General features: G+C 38.2%; 1 protein-coding gene across 1 annotated transcript; it reads left to right on the top strand.

Annotated features, from left to right (window-relative positions):
- The first annotated feature begins 988 nt into the window (after positions 1–988).
- mnx2a (motor neuron and pancreas homeobox 2a) lies at positions 989–23,068 on the top strand. The gene is made up of 3 exons (XM_028808338.2): positions 989–1,470; positions 16,559–16,719; positions 21,588–23,068. The coding sequence occupies exons 1-3, from the start codon at positions 1,056–1,058 to the stop codon at positions 21,897–21,899; spliced, it is 888 nt and encodes a 295-aa protein (XP_028664171.1). The 5' UTR covers positions 989–1,055; the 3' UTR covers positions 21,900–23,068.
- Positions 23,069–23,559: the final 491 nt, after the last annotated feature.

Here is a 23,559-nt window from a genome sequence, read left to right as displayed (position 1 = left end):
ATTCAATCGCAAAGAATACTCACGCACACGTATGCCAAATCAAAACAAAGAAATCGCCGATTAGCTTTATACAGTATATGATCATTATTCTGTTCTCATATTTCACCGTTAAACAGCCAGTCAAGTTCAGAGCTGTCAGCACTGCGTTTGACAATCTGTTGCAATTCCTACTGTGTAAATGGTTTACTTTTCTCAATGCCATCTCTGGTGAGACCATTCAGTGTGCGAAAGCGCACGACAGATGTGCCTAATAATACAGCGAGTCCCTGGCCCGAGAGGGGCACTTCCGCTATAGCAGCGAGAGTTGAACAAAGGTGCTGAACACAACAGCGATGTAAAAGGAAATGATCCATTTAATGGGTGGATCTAAATTGAGGTGTAATTAGTTAATTAGACTGCTGTCAGTTTAGGAGTTGTCGACTGTCAAAATAGTTGTCCTTTGGGGCTCGGGAAAAAGCCAATGAGAGTTGAAGAAAAAGGAGGATGGGTTAAAGGTTCGGAACTGAGTGCTAGTCGACGAGTTGTCAAAGAGGCTGGAGACTGGAAAGGGAGTGGAGGGTAGAGACCTGAAGAAATGTGTCTCAGAGAGAATTCGAGCACTGAACGGACATGTGAAGGCGTATTGTTTCTTATGGAAAGTGAAAGCAGTTAGTAGTTAAAAGTGTTACATGACCAGACACGTGCACTTTACCAAGCAGCAGTACAGAGAAGAGCTGGTTTTCTGGTTTCTGACAAAGATACATTCATCATCGTCGCTTCGAGCATTAGAAGCTTCGACAGAGTTCGTAAGGTGTTCTCAAGCAGCACTAATGTGACAGCGACAGCCGTTGCACTGGCCAGTTTTTGTGACATCGAACCGTTGTACGCGAAAAACTTCCGCACAAGGAGCTCTGAAGTCACCCGGATCGCTTCCAATTTGTGGAAGGAGTGCCGAATTCTCCTCTCTCTCTCTCTCTCTCTCCCTCTCTCACTCTCTAGTTCTTTTTCTTCCCCTCTGTCGTGTACTACCCCCCTCTCTCTCCCTCTCTCTCTCTTTACGCAAGCACTTAGCAAATATGGAAAAATCAAAGAATTTCAGGATTGACGCATTACTGGCTGAGGAGCCCACAAGGGCAGCCCTGGGTTCGGCATCTCCTGGTCTAAGTGTTGATGGACCTGAAGAAAGCCCTGGGCCTGGGATCCGAACAGAAACACCTTCCCCCCGGGCCATGTCATTCCAAACAGGCATCATTCCTAAACCAGGACTGCTCAGTCTGCCCCACTCTGGACTCGGGACTATACCCGCCATTTACCCTGCTCCCATGTACCCTGTCCCAGCTCTGGCGGCCCAGCATCCGGCATTCAGCTACTCTGCCTTCCCACACTTGGCGCAGTCCTACCCTGACACCCTCAAGGCGGCAGCCAGCTCGTTTCCCCTCGAGCATTGGATTCGTGCAGGAATCATGGTGCCCAGACTGCCCGACTACACCTGTGAGTACCAGACGTATCCGTGCCAGGGGTACCCGGTCATGTTGGAATACAGCTTAAAAACGTTTTTAAGTTAGTTTAATGCTTGCTTATAAAGAATTGCTGTGTCAGTAAGAACGTGGATCGTTATTTACGGGTGGAGTGTTAGACCTAACTAATTTCACGTAAATATAAATTGTTAATTTATTCAGAAAAACAGGAAATAAGTCTCAGTTGGGTCGCGATGTCTTTGGAATAGGTATACTGAATCACTCACTGTGCAGGGGCGCCTAATTCAATTATTCCGATCGACCAGGACTCATGCACGATCAGTCTTATACATAAGAACAGCTTGTTCGTATTTCCATTCTTCCCCAAAGGTAACAAAAATACGTTTTTGGTTATGAAAACGACTCTGTTTTGGTATGTGCTGTACTTGAATTTATTTGTCTTCGTTAAAAGTAACAATGCTGAAATCTGAAATGGCAAAAAAAAAAAAAAAAACAACAGCCATTATACATTTTATCAATCGTTAGATTTCTTTTAAATAATCAAATTGTACGGCCTCATAAGTGAGAGTACTGAGAGCTTTACGTATATGTCCTTGATTGATATGTCCACATACTTGTATTTAACTACTGAATAGGATTCTTCGCATTTTGTGGTTTTATAGGTTTATACATACAGTATATGTAATTATTTATGAATTTTCTCTGAAACTTGTAATATATAATTAGATCAAACCAAGGATCATTTCAGCATTGGTTTAATTTTATCCCAATGTTTTTGGCTTTGGGACAGCTAGCGGAGGTCACTAGGTTTTGTCACCATTGGTAATCCAGTCTTGTCAAAATAATGATAGACAAAATATATATATTACCATAATCATCGAGTAATGCGTGCAAAACAAATTACTAAAATAAAATTGAACTGAAATAACGATATATATGGAGTTAATTTATTAACATGAGTTAATGGATTTTCTAAATCCTTTCTATTCAGTTTCCGAAAACTCAGGAAAATATTTTGCAGTTGAGTACTCCTAGTTTTTGGGAATAATAATAATAATAATAAATCGTGCACTTTGTAGAATTGATTTATTTGTACAGCGCCCCCTATAACTGAAAGAAGTTAAGAATTCCGATGAAGACAAAATTGTTATAATGAGTCATGAAAAAGAGAAACAGCATGCCAGTGGAATACAATCTGCAAATATGCAAAAAGTGGGACATTCATATTACAATAAAAGCTAAATAACAGCTAAAGCTTAACGTCTGTTGTAATTTTAGTTACCTTGTCGTTTACTAAATCAAATAAAATTTTAAAAAGCGGTTTATGTCCAAGTATAGCGTTATTAGGCGTGTAGAGTATATGCAGTAACTTAACAGCGTCCTTTCTTGCAATTATGTCTTCCTACATTTACATTTTCTCAGATCTTTTTAATCCAGTCCATGGTCCCGGGAGGTCAGGGGGTACCACGGCAGGACTGAGCGCACGTTGGAAAACATAAAAAAGAAACAGTTGTAAATTCTGCATTCATTGAGGACCAGAAAAATCAAAACGTTGAATTATTTTGGATAAACACATGGTGATCTTTATGCAAACTGAACGATCTTTGATATGACTTTCATTGGTATTTACCATACATTATACCAATCAAAACTAAATACCTTGTTATATGTTTTATATGTTAGAAATTATAAAATATTCTGTATATATATTTTAAATACAAACTTGGAAACAAAAGAATTAGACGATGCACAACCATTTGTATTCTCAGGCAATCCATCTTTAGAAATACCAATCCATGAAAACTGATTTTTAAAAAGTTCAAAACGTGCTTCCTCATATACAGGGTGTCCTTTCTAAATCTTGATTATCTTTCTCTTAAAAACTTTGCATTATTACGTTTTTTGTTAATAGGTCTGAGCCATCGTATGTGTATTGATGTCTTTGTTTCTATTTTCTGAAATCCGCTATAAAGATTTGTTTTATTCACTTCCAGCAAACGCCATTCTTTCCGCGTATACGAAAGGACAGCCAGCGGACTTCGACAACGACAATCAATCACTGGACGGGAACAAAGTCCGTGCGATTTCTGGCCGTTTCCTAAGTATTACATTTGATGGATAAAACAGAATAGCCAGTAAAAACGAAAAGAAAATCACAAAGATATCTGCCTAAAAGTCATCTCTGCAGTCTATTATTTACGGTTTATATTGGCACATTCATATGTTGTTACAGCAGTATATGTATTACTGTAGAAACGAACAATGCCACATCAATTACTCACTGGAATTTGAACTATGAAATCAGTTATCTGATGATTTAATACGTTTCATAAGAAAGCGATTATGTTCGTTATAATGAATACCGTAGAACATGTTGACTGTATTTAAGATATCCTCTCAGTACTGAACCTCAGTTGTAATGCCTCTGGGGAATGTGAAACTGTATTTTTTATTTGCACTACATGTTATAAACATGCAATATATATACGAGTTTAAATCTTTTAACTTTTATGATTCATAATTAAGTGGTGTTTAGAGTTGTTTGATGGTATCCGAGTAGGGCAAACACAAAAGAAAAAGGGTGTTGCTATGTCAAATAATAGATTTGCTATACTAATTGTGGAAGCCCTGATATCTCACGTTTGGATATCCCCAATGAAAGCATTGACTCGTGTAAGTGAAGTCGTAACTTTCGTTATCGAAGTCTTTTTGAGCATTGTAGAAAATGAATCTTTTCAAAATATCAACAAATTTGATATATTTTCTTAATATCGTATATCTTATATCCCCCTGATAATTTAGAAAATCTTCAGGTGAAATGTATGCAATGTGTACCGCAACTAGGAACAAATACATATTTATAAGATTTACAGCATCAGGGTAGCCCACACATTGCAGTTCGATTACGAGTAACCCTCTGTGAGAAATGTATTTGTTCTTTTGTGTTTTCGTCATTTTCTCCATTTCCTTCGGAAGTCTTAATTGTGTGAGATGCAACAGGCCATTCCAGATTGGCCATGAGTTTGAAATTGGATGAGACTGACCTTTATTTTGGGACTCTTAATGGACTGGCACTGTCCAGAACCGATCTCTGTATTGTGCCAGGCACTGCTGAAATCCGCCTCCGCTGCTAGCACAGGTACATGGTGGATGGAGTCAGTACTATCGAGGCCACATAAATCAAACGTATTATTATTATTATTATTATTAATAACCTGTTTTTTTTTTTCTTTTTTGGAGGGACAAGCGAGTATATTGAGTGGAGAATATTTATATTTATTTAGGTCCCCCAACTGGAAAACTGGTCGAAAAATTACATTTAAAACAATAATAAAATAAGTTAAAATATATCTTCACCAACAATTAGGTTTAATAAAAATAATAGTCTAGCTCAGGGGTGGCAAACTCCAGTCCTGGAGTGCCGCAGTGCCTGCAGGTTTTCATTCTAACCCTTTTCCTAATCAGTGACCAGTTTTCACTGCTAATTAACTTCTTTTTCCCTTCATTTTAATAGCCCTGTTTTTAAGGATTCAGTGCTCTGAATTAATTATTTTCTTCATTAAATGACAGCCAAACAGAAATCAAATGTGAAAAAAGTCAACAGTTGACCAGCTAAATTAGGGCTTCAAACTCCAACTAATTTCACTCCAACTAGTTTCTTAACGAGAAGCCAATTCTTGCTGTTAATTAAACTCGTTATTTAATTCTATGGCTTGTTGCTGCTCTCATTCTGACACAGCAGACATTTCCATAACTGTTGATTTTCTGTTTTTTCTAAGAACATTGTGAAAATCTTCTGGGGACCTGAGAGATCAACCTTACTGAGACCTTCACCATTCTTTATTTTCAGATATTGTGTGATGGGCACGGGTGAGCTGGTCATGTGGCATTTTGTTTTGTGTCTCATTATTGTTTGGCAGCTAATTAAAGAAAAAGAAACAACTAAGGGGCCTAAATCAAGTTAATTAAAATTAAGGCAAAATAAGTTAATTAGCAGCAAAAACTAATGAAGAAGATGGTTAGAATGAAAACCTGCAGCTACTGCGGCACTCCAGGACTGAAGTTTGCCACCCCTGGTCTAGCTGTAAAGGTAAACACTGTTGATTTCGTAAAGAAAGAAAAATGTTCTAACTCGATGTCGTCCTCTTCCGTTTCATCCAGTGCACTACTGCTATTGCTGCTGCTGCTGCTGCTACTACTACTACTACTATTACTACTGATACTACTACTAATAATAATAACAAGCACCCTGCCCAGAGTTTATTCCTGCCTTGCACCCTATCCTAGGTGGGGTAGGCTCCAGCATCCCCTGCGACCCTGGTCTGGATTAAGCAGGTTAGAAAATAACAATGACAATGATCATTATTATCTTAACAATGACGTGATAGTTGAATTGCAAGAGACTATTCATTGGATAAGACAAACATATCTGCAAGTAGAGCGTATCATTATTTTAATATTCCTGACCTAACGACACGTTATCTCCACTTAACCTGATTTTAGATCTGAGGGAGACGAAGCCGGAGGTTTTCTTGCTGTATCCGATTCAAAGCATGAACCAGTGCAGATCCAGGACACAGTCTGTAACACACACACGCACACCCACACACACACTGGAGCAGTTTTTAGTGTTGCCAGCCGAATCTGTCTCAAGTTTTTGGACTGTGGAAGTATTATCGGAGAGCCGTGAGAAACCCCAGAGCACGAAGTCAGGGAACGTGCAAAATCCTAGCAGGTTTTGGAAGGTAAAAGGCGCACGAATTGTAAGAGCTCATACGGAATCGAAGTGATTTCACAATATATATTTGAAAATGTGAACACTCACAACTTGCTGGCCTAGCGACACTTCGAAACGAGGATGTAAAGTATGGATGGATTCGTACAATGTGCCGGTAATAAAGGCGCAATATAACTGAAACAGTGGCTGGTGTGCTGCAGGAAGTGGGCAGGCCGTGAGAAGGCACATCTGGAATAGAGTCGGAATCACTTTTTAAATACTTTGATTCAGGGTCACTCTGCTTTACTCTCCTTGATATACAACAGTATAACATTTTAGAAATGGAGTCAACATACTGCATTTATGTAATATTTTGTTTTTATTAATCTTTTTAACATAATTTCATTTATGACAGGCCATGTATATATTTATAATCACAACATATACTACACGCCTGATGAATACTATACACGTAAAACGCTGTAGCTCTAATCATCATTTCATCACGAGAATGACTTTTTTGTTTCATTGATTGTAATATTCCGCTCATATGTCACGTTCTGTAAAAAACACATTCTCTTGTAAAATACGATATTGTGACAAACAGACACGCTCGATTTACCAAGAAAAACATTTTTCTTTGCCCTTTTTTATACTGGTAGCGTTGTACATTCAAGTAATACAAATAACCAAAAACAAAAGGCAATATTCAAATTTAAGACTTCCTCATTGACACCCGTTACGGACACATAACAGGCAGCATCGATTAGAGGTGATAGGTAAACTCAAACCCAAAACCCAAATTTAATTTCAATAGAACATTCCAAAAGCTACAAACTAAAATTAAACAGAACTGTTTGAACCCCAACATTTAAAAAAATCATAATTAACAGTCTAATATTAGATGCAGCGCCGCAAAGCCTCCTGGGAAGTCAGTGCCGTCCGTCGCTACAATATTTTTTGCACGATATACATTAATTTATTGCATTATTTGTTTTATGGGTCTATCTCACTTTAAATGTTTCTGCTGCTGTATTCATCTACATTTCCCCTTGGGATTAACTAAGACTACCTAATCTAATGTAATTGATCAAATACCAACGTACACTATATATATATATATATATATATATATATATATATATATATATATATATATATATATATATATATATATATATATATATATGTTCTTATACTAACAAACATTAAATATTTATTTTATCCAAACCCGCTTTCGATATACACAGCATATACAGCATCACCAAATACAGATAGTCTTTATCACAGCTACAATGCGTTGTTACATCTGCCTCCAAGTATCACGTATATAGTTATAAACAGGAGCAAATAAACCAGACAAATCAAACTGGAAAAAAGGTACTTTCAAAAGCGTATATTAGCAACATTTTTAAACATCTATCTGAATATTTTAGTTGTATGCTACCTTTCCTAAAATTGCCAATAACGTATGTTAAATAATCCTCACCATAAATTTGACAAGATTTAGACAGCTACTAGCCTATCCTAATACAGAGGTGTTTAGGTTCAGGCCAGGTAAACTGCGGTGTGAATTAATAATTTATAAAGTCTAAACCTACCTTTAGATATATAGCGTCTAATTTAATACTAAATATGTTAATAGAAAAAGCACCTCGTAAAAGTTTATCATACACGTATTATCTGATTTATGGCCGTGTACACTAGTTGATCAAAATGAAACTAAGTTACTTTTAATTCCAAGAGCATTTTTTGTCTCGTTCAGGCGCTAATAAATGCGGTTGTTCAGGGGATTTTATTTCGTCAGAAGTAGATGTTACGCTAAAGTATCACGGTGTTCATGTATTCAGCAGAATATTTAAACGAACTGACAGAGTGCTTTTATTCGCAGCAACCACTTAACTTTTTGTTTTTCTTTCAGCTGAATTGCCTCGCTGTCCATTACACTCTATATTACAAAATCCATTGTTGTTCAAGTTGTAGGCTGTCCTATAATCCTACAAGGCTGGTGGTATCTTCATGTGAAAAAAAAATCCGCCTTTAAAAGAATAATACTAAAAGCGTTTCGACTAAAACGGCCATCTGTCTAGTTCAGATTGTCCTATTATCAAACATTCTTTGTGTGACTTTGACACGTTGGATTTTACTGCGTAAAGATAACGCGCCACGGAGCAGCGCATTTACACAAGTTAGCGATTTATCGGGTAGGAATATCTTTTCATCACAACAGATAACCACGCATTGTTTTGCTGATCATTAAATACCAAAGTTTAAAACCTCATTGCACGATAATAAGTGATATGATTCATATAATCTATCTGAAAGTGCACCGTAAAACTATATGTGTTGAAAATATAAAGGGTTTATCACGAGGGTCACCCGCAGTTTTGCTTGTCGTTATAATGTAATTTCCGTTATCGGAATTGGACATAAATGTCTACACATTATAGAAATATAAAGACACACATAAATCCTGATAGTTTAAAAGTTAGTTTATTATTCGAAGTTACAAAGTCTTAACATGGAGTAAACAAAGTTTTTTTTTTTATTATTTTCATTAAAGTCAAATATTTTTAAGAAGGACAGATATACTGAGCTTTACAGTATATCAAGACCCCACTCTTAATAAGTAGTGGTGCCAAAGTGGTCTTCAGAGCTATACTGTATGCCATGGGAACCATTTTTAGTTCCTAAAAGAATTATCCACATGGAGGTTTCAGAAAGAAATTTTATTTGTTTAGATCCATAACAGGCTACATAAATAAATAAATAACCAATTTGTGAAATGCTAATGGGTTGTTAATTTTAAAAGACTCTTGCTGCTAACTTTAGGTTTTTTTTGTTCTGTTAGTATCTTATCAGTAGCCTACCTGACATTAAAGATTTCTGTTTTGTTCACATATCCAGAACCTTTTCAAAAGTCCATGTAATATGCAAAGAATCATCCATAAAATTAAATGGTTCTATGTCAAGCAATGGGCATAGAAGGAACCACACAACCCAGTAAAATGCCACTAAAAAGCCAGGATTTAAGAGATTTTGAGATGATTTTGTGATGACTCCTGCCCTTGTTGGGTTCAGAACATGGATGGATGAAATGATGTGTATAAGGGGAATGTTCTTGGTGACCAAGAACTTGTTATTAGTAGCACTACCCTTTTTTTTTTTTTAGATTTTTGTATACTATGAAGGGTTATTTATTTATTTATTTATTTTTAAGTCATCCTTCATAGTTTTTGGCAGTGCATAATAAAACCTGTACTCTAGGGTTGTATGCTCAGTCAGTGGCTATGGTGGATCCTTTACTCTGATTCTGACTACATTTGTAATCCTGGTGGTGTTCCTCTTATTACTGGAAAAAATGACTAGCACATCTATTTTTGCTCAAGTATTAACATTTTATCCATCCTTAAAACTACTCATAAAAATACTGATGCTCTTCTGTTAAATTTATGCTGTCAAAGTCATTCTGTTTATTGCAGTTGAAGTGACCTTTTTAAATTACTGGTCCTCAGTTTCAATTCTTGAGACCTACAGAAGCTGTATGTTTTCAATAGAACTAGTTTTTAAATAGAAGTCAATCATTGCTGTTAGTGAAATTCATGTATTTAAACTTCATTTTCATTCAACCACTTGTACATTTTCAGATCTCTTAGTTTCTCCCTTAACTCTGAAGCAGTTGCATTTATATTTGTTTAAATGCATCTCTTTTTTGTAACCAGCTGTTAAGTAATGATGAGACATAAATGATAAGATGAACCAACACATAGCAATCAATAAACATGGTCTCATTTGCACCTGTAAGTCAATCATAAAGGATCAGTCTCAATAAAACACTGTAAACAAATAGAGTGAATAGGCTAAATAAGCCAAATAATTGAATAAAAAAGTCGATACCCACTGTAACCCTCCTGGACAGACAATGAGGACTCAGGCTTTAGGAAAAAGCAAATGGGGAGAAAATTTGGTTCAATATCTGCCAATTTGCTTTTTCCTAAAGCCTGTTGTCCTTCCTTTATATATATATATATATATATATATATATATATATATATATATATATATATATATATAGGCATGACATCTGCTAGAAAATTATATACAAACTAGCCACAGTACTAGTCAAAGACAAGTAATTGAATAATTTAAAAATAATTTGATAGCTCTTGCCCTACGTGTACCTTATATATATATGACAGAGTCTGAGAAGCAGGCTTTATGGGAACGCGCTCAAGAGGAGGAGCACAGGTGAAGAGATGTTCAAGCACATTTGAATACGATGGAAAGGCACTAAAGGTACACGTAGGGCAAGAGCTATCAAGTTATTTTTAAATCATTCAATTACTTGTCTTTGACTAGTACCGTGGCTAGTTTGTATATCATTTTCTAGCAGATGTCATGCCTCACAAATTTCATACTGCTGGATTTTACTGCAATCCAGTTAACAATTTATGGAAAATATTTCAATTTAGTAAAAACAATTACAGTATTTGGATCTGTCAAGCACATTTGTGAAGAATTATATGGCTGGGAAGTTGTTTCCAGGAGAAGGTACAATAGCAGGATGTGAGGAGGTAAACCCATTAGAACAGAGAGAAGAGGGAGGGAGGGAGAAGATGCATATTGTCAGAGAAAGATATGAAATTGATATGAGGAGACAGGGGATATTAGGGACTATATGGTCTGTTGCTTGACATTACAATAGGTAGTGGCACTATTCCATGACAGAGAGAGAGAAACTGAGTGAAAGAGAGAAACTAATATGTCTGATCCTCTATATGGAGTGAGAGACAGAGAGAGAGGTTATGCAAGGCGGCAGGAGGACAAAATTCACTTGATTAACATGGAACAGCAAGTTTTTCCAGGTTAAAGAAAATACAACTTATTGTCTTTTAAAAGGTGGGAACTGGATGGATACCAGTTATATAACTACAATAGATCCATGTTACCTCTTAGAGAAAGGCAGCTCAGAAGCTTTTTAAGAGAGTCAGCCTTTTAAGGGCTATTGAAGTTTCATAAGCACTAGGCTATCAGAGGCTGCAAGGACTTCTATGTAGTAAATTTAAGATTTCCCCAACCCTGGAAGAGATTCCCAAGCTTTCCTGGAAGCTATCCCCGACAACAAGTGTAAAATCTACCTGATGGCAGAAACAGTTGAGCCAGAGTTGGAAGGTGTTGGAATGAGGATTTACTGGAAGTAATAAAGAGCAGTTATACGTTTAGAGGTAAAAAAAGATGGAAATACAAGTCAAGTCAAGTCAAGTTGGGGAGCATGCACTGGTACAGTGCGTTGCCGCACCCAGCACATGACGAAACAGTTCGGGATCCTGGTTTGCAACCCCCCAGGCAAACACGCAGTCCAGTCCCACCCTCCAGAAATGACCTTCTATCTGCCGCAGCCAGGTGTTACGTGGGCATCCCCTTGGCCTAGTCCAGCCACTCAGGCCCTCAACATTGAGGATCCTATGAGCTGGATCACCCTCGAGGAAACGCGCCACATGGCCGTGGTGCCATAACTGATGCTCCCTCACAATGCAGGTAATATGCCTCATTCGGGACTCCATGAGCAACCGCTCATTCGACACAAAGTCAAACCAACGGTACCCAAGGATTTTCCAGAGAGACACAGTACCAAAGGAATCCAGTCTTTGTCTCAGGTCACTGGATAGCGTCCATGTCTCGCAACCATATAGTAAGACAGGAAGCACCAGGACTCTAAAGACTTGGACCTTCGTCCTTTTGCATAGATATCAGGTGCGCCACACACCCCTTCCGGAGACCTCATGACCCCCCATGCTCTCCCAATCCGTCTACTGACTTCATAAGAAGAGTCACCAGAGACATGAATGTCACTGCCAAGGTAAGTAAACCTCCCGACAAGGTCAACACTCTATCCGCAAACAGACACACTGCTGATGGCTGTGCCCAAGAGGTCATTAAAGGCCTGGATCTTGGTTTTTATCCAGGACATTCGCAAGCCCAGACACTCAGACTCCTCGCTCAGTCAATGTCAATTTATTTATATAGCACATTTAAAACAACATATGAATGCTGTAGCCAAAGTGCTTTACAATAAAAGAAGAAAAAACATACAATTAACATAAATAACATAAATAGAAATAAAATAAATGAACATAAATAAAATAAATAATAAATAGAAGTAAGATTACATAATCACAATGAGAAAACCATCAGTATTACTGAAGGTCACGGAAAGCAAGTGAATAGAAATGAGTCTTTAATCTTGTTTTGAACAGTTCAGTTGTAGAGGACTCCTTTATGTAATGAGGTAAAGAGTTCCACAGGCGAGAAGCAGCAGCTGCAAAAGCCCTGTCCCCCTTAGTTTTACACTTGGTATGAGGGACAACAAGAGACAACTGACCAGAAGATCTAAACACTCTAGATGTCTGGTGTAAAGCACACAATTCAGATGAATAGGCAGGAGCAAGCCCATGTAAAGATTTAAAATCTAGCAACAAGATTTTAAAATCAATTTGAAAACTGACAGGCAGCCAGTGTAAAGAAACTAATATTGGAGAAACAGAATCAGACTTTCTTGCCCCAACCAGAAAGCGAGCAGCAGCATTCTGGACCATCTGTAACCTGCGTATCAGGGATTTGCTAATCCCAGAAAACAGCAAGTTGCAGTAATGAAGGCGAGAAAAGATAAAAGCATGAGCACCCCGATCAGAGCCTCCATTGACTCCACGAAGATCATAGCATTGTCAGCAAAGTCAAGATCCATGAATCTTTCTTCACCAAAAGATGCCCCACAGCCGCTGGACCCCACAACCTTGCCCAACACCCAGGCCATACAAGCACTGAACAGAGTAGAAGCAAGAACACACCCCTGATGAACCCTAGAATCAACTGGGATAAATGCATAGGTTCTGCCTCCACTCTGCACAGCACTCACAGTACCAGTGTATAGGCCGGCCATGATATCGAGCAACCTCAAGGGGATCCCGCGAACCCTCAGGATGTCCCACTGATCAACTTTATAAAAATCAACAAAAGCTGCAAAGAAACTCTATCAATATTCGCGTTTGTGCTCCATGAGAACCCTCAGTGCTAGGATGCGGTCGATGGTAGACTTCTTAGGCGTAAAACCAGACTGTTCCGGTCGCTGGTAAGTAAGCAAGTGATCACGGATCCTATTGAGGATGACCCTAGCAAGGACCTTACCCAGCACAGAGAGCAGTGTTATCCCCCTGTAGTTGCTACAATCCAGGCGATCACCCTTCCCTTTCCAGATAGGGATGACAAGTTCCGTTTTCCAGTCAGTTGGGATGATGCCAGTCTCCCAAATGGAAGCAAAGATTGCTTGCAACACCAGGAGGACAGCCTTACCACCTGCCTGGAGAAGTACACCCCGGATACCACAGATCCCTGCAGCCTTTTCTGGAAATGGAAATACAAGAGTGTGAATAATTTGTTTATGGCAATGAGAGCTGGGGAGCTGCTTACTGGGCAGGCATGGCAATATGGTGTACAATTATGCCCAGAGCAGGAGCAGTATTTTGTTTGTGTCCTATTTTTTTGGATACTTTGTTCATTCTTCCATTGTGTTTTATACATGCAGCATCTTAATATACTGCTAGACTCCTTACTACACAATTCAAAAGATGTTTTAGTTACTTTAGAAAAAATATTTTCTAACATCAAATTTTTTCACTGTATTTTTCAAGACTTCATTTGTTTTCCATTTTTTCACTTATTCGTGTTAAGTCAAATCAAGGTTTTTGTCATGGGTATGTAGGAAGCTGGAGTCTACCTTGATAGCATAAAACAAGAACCAACCCTGGACCAAGCATTAGCCCATTGCAGGGGGAAACTCCAATGCACTCATCCGCAATCGCTGAAACAGTCCCAGTTTAAACTAATACGAATGTCTATGGGCTGTGGGGGTAAACATGTAGGATACAGAGACAAACCCAGAAAGATGTGAGGGAATTGTGTAGGCGTTACCTAGACAATTGTTGGTCCCATGTTTTAAGCCCAGTCATACAGAAGCTATGATGTGGTAGTGTTAGCTGGTGCTGCCATATCCTCACAAAAGCAGATCTAGTTTTATTTCAAAGTCAACTTAGAAATGTTCCTGGCTGATAAATATATGTACATCTTAATTAAGCAACATTCTCATTTTACATATCTGCAAAATAATAAGTGTGTTAAATGTAGCACAGTTCACTTAATCAATTTGTTAAGCAACATTCTCATTTTACATATCTGCAAAATAATAAGTGTGTTAAATGTAGCACAGTTCACTTAATCAATTTGTTAACTAACACCTAATTGATTTATAATGCATGCTGTGATACAACAAAGAGTTTGATAAAGTACACTTGTGATGCACTACCTGTTTTCTTATCTGTTATACACTTTATATTTATCAATCTGCATTTTGTTGTTCCAAATATGACATGAGTTTCTAGATGTGACAGTTCATACGATGGGGCTTTGTATTGTTGTTCATCAGTATACAAAAGACTAGTTAGCCTGCTATCTCCAAGGATCTGTTTGTAGGAAAGAAATGTGTGTATTATGACAAATCTGCAGATTATTTTGATTGGCACTGGGTCAACTAGGATTGTTGTACAGATGGGTCTGTTTTTAGGGTAGGACAGATTTACAGATCTCATCGACAGAAGTGTTTAGTGTAGAAGGGGGTCAATGCCATTATTTCATTCATTAGGTTTGGAGTTTTGGAAGCTTTGCTGGTTCTGATCTCTACACTGGTTGCATATGATTCTATTCTATAAACAAGCGAGCTCAGCAGTTACAGTTACTTTGTTCTTTAACTGAGCATGTTCTGTGTTATGTGTGCGTTCAGTAAGTCTAGAAGTATATCCATTTGGACTTGATATGCACTCCTTTTTAAAAACTGTTAGCTACTCAATGTATACAGTCTGTACACTTGCACATTTTTCTTTAGAGATTCTTATGCTATTCTCCAGAATAGTTTATATATCATTCAGCAATGAATTCTAGTACATAACAATGTTCTGTCACACTACACTGTTTTCCAGTGATTTTCAGTCTCAGACATCACTAACATAATGGTAGCAAATCAGGGCAGTTACGATGGACTCATGTGACCTCCAGTTGTTGAGACACTCTCAGTGACTCAGTCTGACTACTCACCCCAACAGGTTTGGTTCTGTCTTAAATATTAGTGGTGGACTCTTGCGTTTGTGAGAATTGACAACCAATGAGTGCTCACCTGAAAGTGCAAAGCATATATTGCAGGCAAAAGGAAACAAGGAAAGTGTGTTTTTTGGACCTTACAAAATAGAAGAGAGGCTCATCTGTCTGATTTCTCATGTTTTACATATCGTAACATTATGGAAAAATGAAAAAAAGGTCAAGATTGCAACTGAACTTGTCTTGATGTGGAAATCATTCTTACAGCACCAGTGTGGTCAGACAGTACATTATTGGCTGTCAGAAAGAGGTGCGACCTCAGGATAATTTCGAAATGTGGAACTGTACTGGAAAATTATCGCAGCGTTATGCGGTTTGTCATCCTCTATGATTCTGAATTGTGTAATCTGATATCTTCAGGCAACTAAATAAGCAACTGCAATCGTCCAGTTTAATATCGCCTCCGACTAGAAGTCGTGTAATGTGATGACAGTTTTAGTCTAATTATTCAGTTTCAAGGACAGATTTTGTTTTAGCCTGTTGATGCTGTAAATAGTGCTGCTGCCTCATAGTTTGATAGGTTGGCCTTGGATTTCCTGCCTTCCCATGAGTTTGCGTGTTTGATCCATGACTTTTTTAGGTCCTATATTTTAATCCCACATGCAAAGGACATTCTCTTATTTTAAACAGATAGCCCTGTGTTTTGGCTTTACCTGAAACAACATCAGTGTTGCTGTTCCAGTACAATCATACATCAGGGACCATAGGCACAAAGTCTCATGATTTCACATTAATAATAATAATAATACATTTTATTTATATAGCAACTTTCCCATGCTCAAGGCAGTTCACAGAGTTATTAACATTCTTTAATAGTTAAAAAAAATCTGCCTACCTTAAATATTTAAATTATGGCAGATTTTTTTCTTCCATGCTTAAAGGGTTTTCCTGTATTTTCATGACGACAAAAAGAGGGCCTTTTTATTACTTTGCAGGACTTTTCATGACGTCCTGATGTCAGAGGCTGATTTTATAGCTGATGAACTGAAAGTAATTGTAATGAAATGAGAATATTAATGTTCTATCAGGAACAAGGCGAAAGAATCACATGCAGAGTTCATTCTTGTCTTGCATCCAAAGTTTAGATTCCCACGATACTTCATGATAAAAGTAAATGTTTGAAAAATGAATTAATTGCCAAAACTAATTTGATACATTTTGTTTCATTATTAAATTACAGCTTCGCCACAATCTGGTCTGATGGGGAAGTGTCGCCGGCCACGCACAGCCTTCACCAGCCAACAGCTTCTGGAGCTCGAGAATCAATTCAAGCTCAACAAGTACCTGTCACGACCCAAGCGTTTTGAAGTAGCTACGTCACTGATGCTCACTGAGACTCAGGTACCTGGCAAATAATCAAAAAGTGTGTGACAACATATCCAACTTTTGCGTTTTTGAATTGTGGACATGGAGTGATCCAGTGGCTGGTTCTTTTTCTTCCTTCTGTATCTACCATAAATTTAACTCCTTTACTTAATATTTACTGTATATGAAATACAGTGGAATAGATTAATTTACATGAATTTCTTGTAGGTGTTTATTGGATGTTTCATGATTAGTGTATGGGTGAATGAGCCTGAAGCTGCTCCTGTTCACATTGGTTTAACACCATTTGCACATCTCTTCCTTATTTATTATCACAGTTCAAATAATAAACACTACTCAGACGCAATAAAGAGTGTAAATGCTTAGTGACAAAACCACCAAATATATTCTGTAATGGACTTGATGATTCATCCAGGATTAGTTCCTGCATTTTACCATGTGCTGCCAAAATAGACTTCAATTTCCTTTGGCCCTGAACCGAACTGGTAATGTTACAAACTGGAAGGACAACATTTAAAAACAAAATTAACAATATTAGTGTTAATATTTCTAAATTTCCAAAAATGGTAATCACACATGGGATTTCATTCCACACCATAAGAGAATATGAAAATAAGATACATTTTGATGAGAACAGGTCCATTGCAACTTATCATAAATAAGATAAATAATTATAGCAAGGAATAAACTTAAAGATGGGTACTGGCCACTGAAAACAAAGTTAGTTGGAATAGATACCAGCAGTCACAATGCTAACCATCCTAAAGATTTTGATGATAATGTTAATTATTTCACCTTGTTCACTATACTCTTCTCAAACAGAGCACTCTAATACATGCTCCATCTGAGCCTTAGCCCTTTTCTGTACCAGACCAGTTTTATTATTATCATAAAACGTTGAATCTCTTATATACGACAACTGATTAACATAAAGTGCAGCACCTCTTCTCAGCCTTTCCATATGGTTCCAAGTGTCAGCAGTAAGTGGAAAATGAATGGCTTTTTGTTATTCTTTTGTCAAACATGCAGTCTTGGTATAACTTACTAACCTCTTCACTTGACAATGTGAGATATGTTTCACATGGCCAAGTCGAGAAAAGCCAAGCAAAATGACACCTTTTATTGGCTAACTAAAAAGATTACAATATGCAAGATTTCAAGGCAACTCAGGACCCTTCTTCAGGCAAGATGTAATGGCCAAGTCAAAAGGTTTGTAAGTGCCTTGCAAAAGTATTGATCTCCCTCTGTGTTTTTCCTGTTTTGTCACATTATAACCTGGAATTAAAATAGATTTTTGAGGGGTTAGCATCATTTGATTTGCACAACATGTGTACCACTTTGAAAGTGCAAAATGTTTTTTTTATTGTGACATAAACAATAGTTAAGACAAAAAACATAAATTATGAGTGTCCATAGGTATTCACCCCCCTCAAGTCAATACCTTGTAGAGCCACCTTTTGCTGCAATTACAGCTGCAGGTCTCTTGGGGAATGTCTCTATTAGCTTAGCACGTGTAGCCAGTTGGATTTCCACCCATTCCTCAAGGCAAAACTGCTCCAACTCTTTCAAGTTAGATGGACTACCTTGGTGTATAGCAATCATCAAGTCATGCCACAGATTTGCAATTGGATTGAGGTCTGGGCTTTGACTAGGCCATTCCAAGACATTTAAATATTTCCCTTTACACTACTCAAGTGTAGCTTTAGCATCATTTTTAAGGTCAATGTCCTGTTGGAAGGCAAATCTTCATCCCAGTCTCAAATCTCTGGCACACTGAAGCAGGTTTTCCTCAAGAATTGCCCTGCATTTAGTGCTGTCAATCTTTCCTTCAATCCTGACCAGTTTTCCTGTCCGTACTGATGCACAAAATCCTTACAGGATGATGCTGTCACCACCGTGCTTCACTGTGGGGATGGTGCTCTAGGGATGATGAGAAGTGTTGGGTTTGTGCCACACATAGCTTTTCTCAGGATGGCCAAAAAGTCCAGAAAACCATCTTCCATGTGTTTGGGGAATCTGCCACATGCTGTTGGGCAAACACCAAATGTGTTTTTTATATTATTTTTTTCTTTAAGCAATGTCTCTTTTCTTGCCACTCTTCCATAATGCCTTGCTTTGTGTGGTGTATGGCTTAAAGTGGTCCTATGTACAGATACTCCCATCTTCACCTGTGGATCTTTGCAGCTCCTTTAGTGTTATCGTTGGTGTCTTTGTTGCATCTCTGATTAATGCCCTCCTTGCCCTGTCTTTGAATTTTGGTGGGTGGCCTTCTCTTGTCAGGTTTGTAATGGTGCTATATTCTTTCCATTTTATTATAATGGATTTAGTGGTGCTTAGTGGGATATTCAATGTTTGGGACATATTTTTATAACTCAACCTTTATCTACAACTTTGTCTCTGATTGGAGTGCTCCTTGTTCTTCATGTTGCTTGCTTAGTGGTGTTGCAGAGTCGGGCATTTCAGAACAGGTCTATTTATACAGACATCCTGTGACAGACTATGTGACACTTTGATTGCACACAGGTGGATCTTAATCAACTAATTATGTGACATCTGAAGTTAATTAGTTGGACCAGATCTTATTTAGGGGTTTCATAGCAAATAGGACAAATACATACGTATGCGCTCACAACTTTTTCATTTTTATTTGTGTTTTTATATATACAATTTATACAAGGTATTTTATTTTCATTCCACTTCAACAATTTGAACTTTATTGTTAAGTCCATTACATAAAATCCAAATGAAAATTAATTTTATTTCATGGTTGTAATCTAACAAAACAGGACAAACAATTTCCCAAAGGAACCGTACAGGCTTGGGTCACTTCTCAGCCATATTGTTGGATGACATATGCTATGCGTATGTCAGTGTAATTCACAAGAATCAGACTATCTACCATTCAAGTACGTGGCATACAGACTCTTTGGCAGTTCACTGTGAGACCTGTAGTGTTGTAGGCCCCCATTGCAGTACTTTATTATATTAGATCTGTAATCTGTGCCTCCTCAATGTGTTTCATGTATTCTGTCATGTCAGTGTATGCCATTTATACTCACACTTTTGTTGTGACGGTTTATTTCTGCAGACTTTTTGGGTGTCAGGAAATGAATTATTATTAATTATTTTATTACACTTCATGCTTGATGTGTTTCTTGTCAATGAAAGTAATTTATTGCTAATAGATCACATTGTAATGACCAGAATTGTCCAACATGAGCAAATGCTCACTCTCTCACAACAACATTCACTGCCATGACCTTTGCTTTTGGGTCCAGTTTGAATCTGAACAATCTGTGCACCTTAATAATCAAATACAACAAACCCCTTTAAAATGCCTAATAAGAACTGGGATGCCTTATACCAACAGGGTCCTCTCTAAAAAGAATGCATAAAAAACCCACAAATCAACTACGCACTAAACCCACAATAATCCACATATAACTCATTAATAAGAGTAAACTATACAGATCATCACTTTCACGATTGTGAATAAAGAATAAATCATCAACAGTGAATTCTACATGTACACAACGCCCACACCCTAGACAACCTGAATTACTTAAAGCCACCCCACCTTTTAGTTAACCCCTCCCAAAAATAAAGCACAATTCACTTACACATCCACAAACAAACTAATTAAAACCTAACCTCAATAAGCCACACATGTATGCTTATCCTTTGTGTGCAGCACATAGACATTTTGACTTTTCAGTGCAAGAAATTATATGTAGGCATTGTACCAGTCCGTGGTGGTGAAGTGGGAGCTGAGTCTAACGATAAAACTCTCAGTTTACCAGTCCATCTATATCCTTGTCATCACCTATGGTCATGAGGTGTGGGTAATGATCGATAGAATGAGATTGTGAGTACAAGTGGCAGAAATGAAGTTTCTTTGGAGGGTTGCTGAGCTGACATTCAGCAATAGGGCAAGAAACTCAGCAATTTAGGAGAGCCTTAGAGTAGATTTGCCGCTCCTCTAAATAAAGAAGATCCAGTTGAGGTAGTTTGAGCATGTCATAAGGATGCCCCCTGGGGCGTGGCTCCCCCTAGAGCTGCTCTGGGTGCATCTCACTGTAGGGAGACCTTGTGGTCGACCCAGGACACGCGGAGAGATTATATCTGTTGGCTTGCTTGGTAAAGCTTGGGAATTCCCAAGGAAGAGCTAGAATCTGTAGCTGGAGCCAATGAAGTCTGGGTTGACCTGCTTGGCCTGCTGCCACCACAATCTTTAACAGGAAAAGTGGTTTTAGAAAGTGAAATGAGATGACATTAATTGTATAGAGTGTTTGGCTCGTTAGTGTAAGAAGCAACAGTCATCTGCAACTCTATGCACGACCTTTAAGGACGCAGTGAAATACACTGCTTTTTAAACTCTTCAATATATGACATAGAGGCATTCTGACTTTTTAACATCACAAGATATGCCATACATGCTCTCTCTTGGCACACCATTTCCTTGTACTGAATGTGAGATGCAAAGTAGGCTTCCTGGCAACTGTACTGTAGTGTATATGTAACATCCTCAGTAATCCTTGTTTGTAACATAAAGATTATCTGCTAAATCAAAATAAAACATACTGGCTCAATGACAGCTGAGAGTGTAATAGGCAGTTTTCCTATTAGTATTAGATGTTTACACTTCATGTTTAGGTCTACCAATGCATAATCAGGTTACACTGGGATGCATCTGGAACATCATTGCCATGATTGCTTTTATGTTATCACCCGCAGATTCCTTTCTGCTTCTCTGTAGACATCACAAACCCTTAATATGCCTTTACAAGCTTCCCACCTCCTATGCTGCAGTGTACAGCTTTGTCTAAGTGCTGCCTTCCACTGCAGCATAACCAACTGTCATCAGCTGTCTTCTGTCTTCACAGGTTAAGATCTGGTTCCAGAACAGGAGGATGAAATGGAAACGTAGTCGGAAAGCAAAGGAGCAAGCAGCCCAAGCAGAAAATGAGAAGCAGCATGGAGTTAAAGTATCAGACAAGTTACTCACAGAGGAAAGCCACGTGGCCATGGAGGAGGAGGAAGAAGACGATGAGGAAGAGGAGGAGGAAGAGGATGATGACCGTGTGCATCAGACAGACTACCTACGACATACCTCAGATCTAAACTACATTGCTCACAGTTCCTGCTCTGAGGATGAGCTCAGTTTAGCTGATAGAAAGATAGGAGCTGGCTTGTGAGTGAAGCAAAGATGGAAAGGGGATCTGTGATGGAACCTTTGGACTGCTTTTTATGGGATGGTGCATATGTATAGAACATTGTTACATTGTGAGTTCATTATTAGGACCCAGAGCTGCACAAGTACCAGGCTGCATTTGGAGGCGCGAGCACTAATATGTTTTTAAACAAATATAGGAGGGAAGGCCCAAGCTGCAGAACTGCATTTTTCCTTCTGGATGTTGGGAGAAATTAACAGTAATGGACACTGTGGCCCTTATATTTTCACAACTTCTATTGTACTTGCTGCAGCAACATAAACAATTTTGCATAAGCATGTTCACACGATGCAGATAACAGATCAACTGGAAGAGAAGACTGTGGGTTGGGTAGGGGGCAATTCAGCAGCATGGTTTCATGGCCTCTTGAAGTTTGCATGTTTGTGAAATTCTTCTGGTTATATTCTACACTGTTAGTCTTGCCCTCAAAAAGCAGACATAGTTAGGCTATGTTGTGGATTATAAGACTGTTCTTTCTGGCCACACCTTCACCGCTCAGGACTTCTGGTTGCTTTCATGTCCTCCAAATGAAATGTCCACTTAACTCTTCCATCACCTTCTCATCATTAATGCATGTATAGTACCCATCTTCATTAATGTTACCTTCAATGACAAGGTCAGCTACAGCAAAAGGTTAACGTAATAAACCTACTGATTCTTGTCTCTGCAACCATGGCGTGCTTCTCCACATCTCCATGTTCTTCCTGTGTTTCACTCAATTTATTCCTCCATCTTCCTGTCAAATTCCAACTTCAATAATCTGTCAAGTTCTTTGATCCAATATATTTTTTTTATATTTCCCTTATTACTATAAGCATACCAACATTCTGCTTTCTTCTCTATTACATCTTTCTCATAACTCCACTTTTTTTTTCCAAACTCAGTCTTTCTCGCTGAGCCATCTTGTTTTAGTTACACCTTTCTCTTTCCATTCACATTGCTACTTTATCTTTTTTTAAAGTTTAGTTTATCACTCCCCCAGAACTCCGTGTCATCCTTCATTTTGGGATGTCCCTAACTGTTATCTCCATGGGGAGATCCCACCAAGGAATTCAATAATTACATTTTTGTATTGAATATAACTTTATAAAAGCCAATTAGGAACTGAATGATTGAGCAAACAGGAGGAACTGTTTGAGCTGAAGATGCATGTTTTGTATTTAACTGCTCTTGACTCCAACAGAGCGATATCTGACTATTGGCCACATGAGGAACTTTGGGGAGCAGAGGTGGTCAATTCAGCAAATGAGTTGTCCCATTAATCTGACATTAATACCCTACATGTACAGCTTTTGTGTTCAATCCACACTTTTTCCCCTCTTCTTTTAACATAATTTGTTTTTGGAGTAATGGGCTCATCGATTTCCAGGAGATGTCTAACTTTTTTAAAAATAATATTTTCAAGGTAAACCTCCCAACAAGGTCAACATTCTCTCAGCAGACAGACTTTTCTCAGTGTGCTGATGGCTGTGCCCAAGAGGTCATTAAAGGCCTGGATCTTGTCAAGAGGTTTACTTACCTTGGCAGTGACATTCATGTCTCTGGTGATTCTTCCTATGAAGTCAGTAGACGGACTGGGAGAGCATGGCGGGTCATGAGGTCACTGGAAAGGGGTGTGTGGTGC

The sequence above is a fragment of the Erpetoichthys calabaricus genome, chromosome 8, assembly GCF_900747795.2.
Source record: "Erpetoichthys calabaricus chromosome 8, fErpCal1.3, whole genome shotgun sequence".
NCBI lineage: Eukaryota > Metazoa > Chordata > Cladistia > Polypteriformes > Polypteridae > Erpetoichthys > Erpetoichthys calabaricus.
The sequence above is the reverse complement of the archived record's forward strand: the minus strand, read 5'-3'. Positions and strand labels throughout refer to the sequence as shown.

Coding starts and splice junctions, on each gene's coding strand:
- mnx2a (XM_028808338.2), top strand. CDS start 1,056: ATGGAAAAATCAAAGAATTTCAGGATTGACGCATTACTGGCTGAGGAG. Junction 1,471..16,558: donor CAGACTGCCCGACTACACCT/GTGAGTACCAGA, acceptor ATTAAATTACAG/CTTCGCCACAATCTGGTCTG. Junction 16,720..21,587: donor TGATGCTCACTGAGACTCAG/GTACCTGGCAAA, acceptor CTGTCTTCACAG/GTTAAGATCTGGTTCCAGAA.